At 43.9% G+C, this 10,074-nt stretch overlaps 1 protein-coding gene across 3 annotated transcripts; it reads right to left on the bottom strand.

The window, feature by feature from the left end:
* Window positions 1-254: 254 nt before the first annotated feature.
* FAM46A (family with sequence similarity 46 member A) lies at window positions 255-5,590 on the bottom strand. Of its 3 annotated transcripts, none has more exons than XM_023533444.1 (3): window positions 5,503-5,590; window positions 3,935-4,496; window positions 255-2,838 (listed from the first exon to the last, which is right to left on the bottom strand). In XM_023533444.1, the coding sequence occupies exons 1-3, from the start codon at window positions 5,505-5,507 to the stop codon at window positions 2,062-2,064; spliced, it is 1,344 nt and encodes a 447-aa protein (XP_023389212.1). In that variant the 5' UTR covers window positions 5,508-5,590; the 3' UTR covers window positions 255-2,061. The 3 variants fall into 3 exon arrangements, with proteins under 3 accessions (XP_023389212.1, XP_011363202.1, XP_011363203.1); XM_011364900.2 differs by lacking the exon at window positions 5,503-5,590 and adding an exon at window positions 4,685-5,042; XM_011364901.2 differs by lacking the exon at window positions 5,503-5,590 and adding an exon at window positions 4,740-5,042.
* Window positions 5,591-10,074: the final 4,484 nt, after the last annotated feature.

The raw sequence follows: 10,074 nt of genomic DNA, 5'->3' as shown, positions 1-10,074 counted from the left end.
AACAAATTACACTGCCAATAGGGTGATGTTATTTTCTTCCCCAATCCCTCTTTAACTGATCACAAAAATCTGGTCGGTTCTTCAAAGAAATGATCATAATAAGCAGTCATTCATTAGAGTTGATAAGGATTATTCGGCTGTTTCACAAAACAAATGGAAAGTTTTTATGTGTTTTTTTTTTTCCTTAAAAAAATTCATTTTCAGAGACCAGTGTCCAAAGGAATTAAAGGCTGGGAGAAGGAATGGTGTTATGATTAGCTGTTACTGAACTGAAACAGTAATGCTAGTTCATTTCACAAAGGTATAACTGGTCTCTTGGGAAAGAGAAAATAAAGTTGGATTTGATTCAATGCAAAGTGACTGAATTTAAAGTACAGTACTAAATATTTAAATGCAGTGTGACAACCAGATCAAAGATGTTTCATATTGGCATGAATTTATAAAATTTTATATATAATATATATCTCATATATAAATTTTATGCAATTGTGCAAATACTCTTTAAAAAGGGTCATTTCACATTTACTAAATTCTAGTGGTCCTGGAATGCAGAAGGCATTCATTAAAAAATTAATTTAAATATTAATAAGTAGTGTTAAGGTCACCAGAAATTCTTTTTAACAGTGAGGGATTTAAATAGACTATCTTAATCCATGATCCACTGGATTATACACCATGGAAGCATGCAAGTATTACAAAAAGTAAAAGGGTTCAAACTGTCGAAATGGCACTTCAATAGAAAAAAAGAGTGCTCTGCCAAACAAATATTCTCCCATTTGTGGAATTCAATGGCTCATAAAAAAAGGAAAAAAAAAAAAAACACTCACTAAAAATGTATAATCTCTGCTCTTCCTATCAAATATATTACTTGTTTTCCTCCTTCATTTGCTTTAATATTTTTAGATGTGAGTTTTTAATTCATCACTGCAATATGCCCACGTCTCATGTCATCCTGTTGAAAACATAAAAACACACAGTATTTAAACATCACCTATTTGCTACATTATTCTAGACCATAGTCAATGTTTTGGGTGTATATATTCATATCGCAAATATGTATATATACGCACACACAATATACACACATACATATGTACTTATAGTATCACACCAACAATGTTAACTTTATACAAGTATTTGCTAAGAAAAATAGGGCATTTCCTCCACCATTCACAAGCTTATTTGTTGTTTTATTTTCTTCTTTAGTCCCTGATAAAATAAAATAATCATTAAACCATAAAAATTTTCCACTTTGAATTTTCAGAAGGCAACAGGCACTTTAATGTCTATTGGTGTGTAACAAATATAGTAACTCTTTATATAATCTACTATAGCTCTTCTACTTGGGTATTTTTATTTTTTAAATCTTTGGTCCTTGAGCATACTCTTTGCTACAGCTGTTTTTGCTTGCATTTTCACATTTTAAAAATGCGAGCTATGCACACAGCTGGAAATAATGGATTGTGTCACCATAAGTTCTGCTGTTTTTTATGAAAACTGCATTAACCTACTACTGTTCATTCAGAGCAAGCCGTTTCTGTTAGCGCAACAGAATAGTTTCACAGAAAACACTTGCTACAAGCCTCAGGTAGTAATTCCAATGTTGGAGTTCCCCTTCCTGTATTATTACTATCTGAACTCCTGATTTGATAATTAATTTGGGTGAGACCATTTTCTTCTTATTTCTCATTTTTTGAGTTCTATAAGAAACCTTTTTTTTTTTCCTTATGGCAAAGCTATGGGAGCAAAGTGCTGCAAACCCATATTGTCATCAAGCATTTTTTCCTGTTATTTTAGGAGAACCTGCTTGCTTTCAATGACAGGTCTCTTTTGTTTCAAGATAGAATCCAACTGGGTAGGAGGATCAAGTGGGTGGGGATCCTTTGAAGATCATGCTCCAATACCTACAAAAGTATCCACAAGCTTTGCCAAGCTTAAAACCAGGAGCAGATAATCATTGCACAAAACACAACCCTAATCAGGGCTGGGTCACTGAGCCTTTTTTTTTTTTTTTCTATCTTGTCTGAAATGGCTCCCCCATAGGACATTTTTAAATGATTCTTAATTGCAGGGTAGCCAAGTGGAGTATGTCTGTTGCTGGCATGTGAATACTGGCTGGACTTGTGCAATATAGTAATTGCTAAAGTTGGCATCTGCAACATAAGGGGCCGGCTGGTAATAGCAAGTGACATTAGCCACATTAGGGATGACATTTTGGTCAGCTAGCACCCGGATAGCCAGCATTGTGATGAGGTTTAAAGTCTGTCTTCTTTCATGTCCCATCAAGCATACTGTACTCTCATTCACCACTCCATGAAGGGTCATGAGATAGTCATACTTGCGGTCTTCCAATCCCACGAAGTGGTTCTGTAAATAAGACTCCAGTTTTCTCTGCTGCTCTCCGATGTCTGAGAAGTCGATGAAAAACCTGGAACACATATACCTCTGAAGGGTCTTGATCTCATCAGAAGCGGGCCTAAAGCCCCTCACTAAGAGGTTGCAGTACTTAAGCAGGCCTCCCCCTCTGATTTCCTCTGGGTTCCTGGTGGCAATGATCTTGTTACAAAGGTGATCAAAAGCTTCATGGAAATCGCCATAGACGCTCTCACCGATTATCGTGGGGTGAAATGTTTCAGTCATTGGGTTCTCCGAACATTCATAAAAGAGGAGAAGAGAGTCTAATTTGATTTGAAAAGAATCTACACTAAATTCAAATTGCCTCCGGAGGGAATCCACAAATTTCAGTTCCACATTTTTGCCACTGTTGTTTGACAGGGATATAAGACTCCATCGGTCGGAGTCATTGCACACTTTAACCATTTTCTGCACATAAGCTTCCTACAATTCAAAAGATAAAACAAGAAGATGAGCATACCTAGAAAAAAAATAAATAAATACATCCTCTTTACAGATGAGATTTATTTTGCTCCTTTTGTTTTATCATGTTTCAGCAAAGCACTACCTATAGGCTTAAACAGTCTTCTGGAAAAAAAAAAATACATTTAACGAGTGGTTTTAACCATCTGGGAAAGAGACTAGAGGTAATAGTTTGAGGCTTTGGGCAGATGTAGCACAATACTAAGAAGTTCTGCTGTCATGTCTGACTTTTGAAATGTTATTTTTTGAAAATGGTCTTATAGGTATAATATTCACACAATATCCATACAATATACAAAAGACAGAAGAGCATACACTGTAAAGTTGGTCTGCCTCTCACCCTTGTCTAGTTCTTCGTCGGAGGCAACAGATGTGATCAGTATCTTGTATGTCCCTCTAGAGGTACTCAGCAGTTATAATCAAAATGAACTATATTAGGACATTCTGGGAGACTGATTCCTCAGACAATTTGATCTAAATGTACAAAATGCACTTTGAACCAAGTGGGAGGGAGGGAGGACCCACTATATCTTTAATACATGAACCAACCCGGAGAAGCACCATATATATATCCTCAACACATGGAGTCAGCTTAATGCAGCTAGGCAACCTATTCACATTTTCCAATAAGATAATAAGCCCACTTGTTTCTGCTTCAGGCTGCTATTTTCCCAAAGATTAGATAATAAAATGACTCAAAAAGAAAAATGATTTGCATCATTTCATTCTTCCACTTAGAATCTACTCTGGACAAGACTCAAGCGAGGAAAGCTAAGAGTTAAAAAATAAGGAGAAGGAAGAGGGAGGGCAGAAGAGGAAGAAGACGACTTTGTGGCGCTGAAGCACCAAGTAAAGTAAATCACGCAACACCGTCCACGCACCTTAATTTACTTATTTTTTTAAAAATCAAAAGCAAAATAAATAAGCGCTCCCAAATCTGTCACGACCGCAGATTTGTGGCATCAAACGCAAGCCTCTCTGGAAGCCCCTCTCCCCTTGCCCACCGCACCCCAGCCCAGTCCCAGCGCGGGCCCAAGCCCATGTCGGGTGTCTTTACCTTGAGCGTGAGAGGTGTGATCTTCTCTTTGTTCACCCCTTCGGGTAAGAAGTCCAACAGGCAGTCCAGCACGACGTCCTTCACAGTCTGAAACTCCTCTTCCCCGCACAAGTCGGCGCAGAAGATGAGGTCCAGGTCCTTGTAGCCCAGGCCGCTGTCCTGGTGCAGGACATGGCTGGCGGCTGAGCCGTTGAGGCGCACGTCACGGACGCCGATGCGCTTCTCGGCCAGGCGCCGCCGCACTACCTTCACGATCAGGCTCGGCTGCAGCTCGAGCGTGGGGAAGTTGCCGCGGCCGTGGATCGGGATGGTCTCGCTCAGGATGCCGTCCAGCCGCTGCACTTGCTCCCAGTTCAGCACGTTGCAGTGCGCGGTGGGGCTTTCGCAATAGTCCAAGCAGTGCCCGCCGAAGCTGCTGCCGCCGCCGCCGACGTCGTCGCCGCTAAAGTCGCTGCCCAGGGGGATGTAGGAGCCGCTGGTGAGCTCGTCTTCGGCCATGGCAAAGTACCCTTCGCCTTCCGCCATGAAGTGCCTGCCGAATGCCACTTGGCCCTGGTCAGTCCTACAAGAAAAAAGGGGGAGCTCGGTGAGGAAGCACGGCGAACAAGCCGGTCGAGGAAAGAGCGCGCCGCCTCCCCGGTTCGCCCCCTGGCTCGGTTAGGGACTCCTCATTCTTCCTCCTTGGGTCCCCGATGTCCCCAACCGCGCGCGCGCGCGCCGCGCCCCGCGCCCCGCAGAGCAGCCCCGCACCAAAAGTATCTCTGATGCATCTGGAAAGCGCAAGCGGGAGTCCCGTCAGTGTCACCTGGTGACGGCCGCCCCTTCTAGGAGCGCAGTGAGCGAGGAACCGCGAAGCGGCAACACTCCCAGGAGCTGTGAGCGCGCTCCCGGCAGCAGCGAGCGACTTAGTCTCTCTCAGACCCCAGCCGCCAGCGTTAGCCACTCCCGCCCCTCGCTCCCGCCCGCGCCGCTGCCGCCTCAGCCGAGGTGGTCCCGAATGTGGCGGCCCCTGCTGCCGCCGCCGCCGCCGCCGCCGCCGCCACCGCACGCGCTCCTGTCTCTGGAGCTTTAGCAATTGTGCGGGAGAAATGTCTTCAGTACTTTTTTTATACCGAGCCTCTCCGTGCTTCCGGGGCTCCGGCGCTGCGCCCTCGCCACACCCTCCTCATCTGCATAGGGCGCCACCCCCGCCCGCCCCGCGGACGGAGCTCCGCTGAGCTGCGCGCCATCAGCCGAACGGTCCTCGGAGCGCCAGGTCGGAAGCTGTATGTGTGTGCCTATCTATGTCCGTATACTTATTATACATATATTTGACTTATATGCAGTCCCCTTGCCCACGGCCCTCTTTTCTTTTTCTCCAACGGAGGAGACACTAAAAATACCTCAAGAATCATGCCTAAGTAGCCTTCAAAACTGGATCACGATTAATATCGCGCAACCACAGAAACGTTCCAAACATAAAATTCTCGCCGGATACAGCACGTCGTTATAGCTTAGTGATGGGGCTCCAGAGGGTCTTCACGACTTCCCTTTTAAATACCCTGTCGGTGTACAGCTACACCGTTTACCTCATTAATACACCCGGTCTCTGAATTTATGCGCCCACTTGTCCATGCAAAGCAGGCTCGGCGCGTGAGAGGAAAGGCTCGCTCACTGGGTTTCGATTCTCGAAACCTCGGGAAGCGCGAGGAAGCTGGGGGAAAGCTGAAGAGACGCGGGGGGCGGGGCCGCGAGCGTGCGTCCGACTCCTGCGCACGAGCGGCTCGGGGCGGCCGGAACGGGGTGAGGGCCAGCGCGCGTCACTGAGCGGACGCCACGGCTGCTCTGCCGGCCCAGCGGCGAGTGGGAAAAAGGCCGACGGCAGTGCTGGCCCGGAGCGCGCGGCGCGCAAAGAGCCGCTGCGAGGAGCTGAACGTACCGCGCCGCATTCTCTCAGAGAGAACCTAAGGAGGCGAAGTGCGTTCGTCACACTGCGCTAAGGTTTACCTTTTTCAAGTGACTACAAATGCCAGTGTGAAATGAGCTAGTTTTCTAGGAAACGTGAAAGTATAAGGGATAAAAGAGTTTCTTCCGCTGCTTGGGCAGTGCGAAAGAAGTATAATGGTTATTATCCCCATGCGCGCTCGCACCACCGTCTTTGCGAGAAAGCGCCCCCCTTTTTTCTGGCTCTTTATTCCGGCCACTCGCTGCCTCTTCCCAAACTAAGAGTAACTTTCTTTAAAGTAGAGGCTGCGGGAAGCGATGGCGAAGGGGAGCGCGCCGGGGAAGCTGAAAACGAACTCGCACGGTCCTTCGCCACCCACCCTAGCAGCCCAGCCTGGGAAGAGGAAAAGTCCGCTCCTCTCACCTGGGAGAGCCCAGGCCTAGTCACCAATGCTGCGTGCCTGGGAGAGGAAGGTTGCAGGGTAGAGGACTGTCACCCGCGGAACATCAAGCTGCGTGACAACGCCGCCCCCTGCTGGTGCCCTTCAGAGCTGTGTCCCAAAGCGGAGAACTGGCTGGATCTTAGACGGAGGCCATTATCGTTCAGCTCTGTGGGGGATCAGGGAGGCGATGCTGAGACAACCGCACAATTCTCATAGGCGCTTGCCTCTCCAAAAGCATTCTCGTATTCTCCCCTGTCCAGCCATCCACGCCTGAATCCATCCATTCTATCCAGCATTCAGAAAAATTGCGTATATGTGTATATAAGGTATGACGACCTATTACCTGCCAGGCACCAGGCTAAGTGCTGAGGATTTAAGAATGACTACGTTTTACACAGTGTAGTGGGCATGACAAAGCAAGTACATAATTATGGTTCAACTGCGCTCCTAGAAGAGGCGGCTGTCACCAGGTGTTCAACTGTTAGGAGAGAAGTATTTTCTGACACTGACACAGAGGAGTGGTGGGCTAACTAGGATTCGGGAAACGAGGAGAGAAGACCAGAAGAGAGAGTGTGTTTATTTGGATTGGATCTTGAAAAGTGGACTTTCCTTGGATAGCTGAGGGAAGAGTAAGAATACTAGAGAGTGTTTGAGGAAGTATGTGTAAACCATCACAGTAAGAAATGAGATTGGTAGTGCATTTGGATAAGGTTTATGTGAATTCCAGGAACTTAATGAGCACCTCTGGGCCATACTCAGCTCTTTACACATAAAACCTCATTTACTCTTCAAGAAGGTATTCTAATAGGGATTTAGAAACAGGAACGTAAAGGAAGAGATTCGCCCAAGTTTCATGGCTAATAAGTGGTGGATCAGGCATTAAACCCAACCAATTTGGCTGTGAGTGCTGTTTAGCCTTCATTTGCAGGAATGGGATGTCTGTAGGTTACCAGTACCTTCTCATTGAAAAGCAAGACAAGTACAAATAGAGAAAAAAAAAAAAAAGGCCTGTTAAAATTTTTTTCAAAGGTCATCACGAATTCTGTTCTTAAAACAAGGCCAAAGAGGTAGATCATGTATTAGGTACACTGCACTGAAAACAATCAAATTTAGTGTCACCGCCATTATTTTTTACTATATTTTAACTCTTACTCAAAATAAGTGAAAAATAAAAATAAAAAAGCAGAAGATTCTTAGAGCTGACAAGTACTTGTGCTTCATGCACGCCTAAGATTTTTTTTCTGTAGAGCTAAAGGAATCTGCATTTTAGCAAGTTGCCCATGTGATACTGACACAAAGACTCAGCCACACTTTGTACTACACTAATAACAGCCACTGCAGCTTGCTTCTCTAGTTTGGGACCCTCTCTCAAACAGAGGCTGCTCTTCTCTGCCCCGCTCCTCTTACAGCCTCTCCCAAGAATGGAGAACATGGCTGAGAAGTAAAAGTAGAGCATGAGGCCAGACATTGAGGGCCTGCTATGCATCAGACCCTGTGCTAGAGAAAAGATGAGTTCCAGCGCATGACCCATTCTTGTAAGCTGCCAGGGCTTTGTGCCTGACACATCCTTAACCCTTTAACAAAGTATTCCCTATTTTCCAACCAGGTTCTCCCCTCATGGCAACCTTACAGATTGCCATAATCCAGACTCTACCACCTCTTGAACTAGGGACATCTGAGATACCTTATTTTTGGCAGTTCTTGGTGGTGCTTTGACTGGATTCATATGTGCCTGATTCATAGTGGCCACTTGATACAATTATTGAATGAAAGCATCTGTTATTTTTTGTCTCTCTTCTTCCTGTTGTCAAACTGAGATAATATTTACATTCTGGGAGAAAAAAAAATGTCCATCCTTACATGAAATTGCAAGTTTTGCAATTGCAAGCATTTATTTTTCTTCTAGCTAACCAAAATAATTATTAAATGAGAAAGTTTATACTTTCCAAACACATTCATAGCCAAGAAATCGCTCAACACAGTTACTCTTAGATTGAATTTAGGTGCAGAGCTGCAATTTTTTTTAGTCATTAGCTTCTGAACCTATTTGGTAAATAATTTACTTTTCTCCATTTTAAAAGGAAAACTATGGTAATATGATGCCATGAGTTTCTCCCTGAAATTCTTAAAATAAAACTTTACATTTATATTTGAGAAAAAAAACCACGATTAGTTGATCTTGATTTAAAAGTTAGAGTAACAATCAATCTGGACTTAGCATAATAAGAAGAAATTCAATTTTAGTCTTAATAAGGGTTACCATTATTTAATTTGTTATAATGTGCCAGGCAGTGTGCTCAGTATTTTACATACATTATTTTTCTTAAAATTTCTTCAGATATCAGCTTAATATATTACATTCCAATTATCCAGATAGGGAAAATAAGGCAGAGGAAGTTTAAATAACTTATAGAAGTAGAAGATCCTGGTTCAGGCCCACACATGTAACTGCTCTCCTAGTTCCTTTCATTCTTATCTCTGTCTACTCTGCTTCTCATTTTCCCTTTAGACTTAAAACTGAACTGGAACTGCACTCTTCTCCTTCCTTCCAAGTTCTAAACGTTCAGATTGCACACAACATCGAGGACCAACGTGTTTTATCCTGAAACAACAGATGGGAGCCAGAATGCAGTGACCTAACTGGCCTGATGGGAGTTTCTTCCCCAGCTTGAATAACCAACCTCCATGGTAGTGGAGAGCTAACAAGCTACCAGCTTTACAGAGAGCTTGCAAGAGACACCACTGACACTGAAACACAGTGTGAGGTTTGGAGATGGACTCAAGTTCACTTAGCAGTGGCACTACATTTCTCATTTTCCTTTGTCTGCTTCCTGTCTTCTCAAAAATGATTTTAGAAGATAGGAAGCAAACAAATATGAAATGATTCCCCCAAGCTCATACTCAGGAGAGACAAGGCCAGAAAACTGTTGTTAGACCTACAACTTCTCTGTCTCTCAGCGCTGTAGTCAGTCTCTCACCATATTCTTGTCTCCCTCTTGATCTTTTCACACCAGCCCTCTCCTCTCTTTCCATTGATTTTCTACCTTCCACTGCTTTGCTCTTTGATCCTTTCTACAAAAAGTGACATGACCAGTAGAAGCACCTTGCCACCCAGGCAGAGCAGTGGCAGTGTGAGGAATTTGAGCCTCCCCTTACCCCCTTGCCATTCATTGCCTTTATAGAACAATTCAGTGATCCCTGAGGCCGCAGGTAGGCATCCTTTTACAAGCATGCACATGGAGGTGTCTCCACTGCAAAATAAATGAGATCTCTCTGCTGTCCAGTTAGTGTTAAGCAACTAATCAAAATGCTTTGTGTACAAGTTAAAACTCATTTGGGAAACTGAATTACAGTAGCCGCTCCCCCATCCGCACACACACCCTTTATCCTTGGCTTCTCTTTCCTTAATTTCAGGTACTTATGGTCAACTGCAGTCCAAAAATATTAAATGGAAGTTCCAGATAAAAACAATTCATAAGTTTTGAATCACTTGCCATTCTAAGTGGTGTGATGAAATCTTGTGCTGTCTCACTCTGTCTGACCTGGAACATAAATTATTCTTTTGTCCAGCTTCAATCACTTAATAGCCTCTTGGTTATCAGATTGACTATCTTGGCATCACAATGCTTCTGCTTAAGTAACCCTTATTTTACTTAATAATGGCCCCAAAGCATAAGAGTAGTGATGCTGGCAATTCGGATATGCCAAAGAGAAGCAATAAAGTATATGTGTGTATAGGAAAAAAAATAAATAATTAATAAATAAATATATATA

The sequence above is a fragment of the Pteropus vampyrus genome, unplaced genomic scaffold, assembly GCF_000151845.1.
Source record: "Pteropus vampyrus isolate Shadow unplaced genomic scaffold, Pvam_2.0 Scaffold102, whole genome shotgun sequence".
In the NCBI taxonomy this organism is placed as follows: domain Eukaryota; kingdom Metazoa; phylum Chordata; class Mammalia; order Chiroptera; family Pteropodidae; genus Pteropus; species Pteropus vampyrus.
Note: the sequence above shows the minus strand (reverse complement) of the source record. Positions and strands in the feature narration are given on the sequence as shown.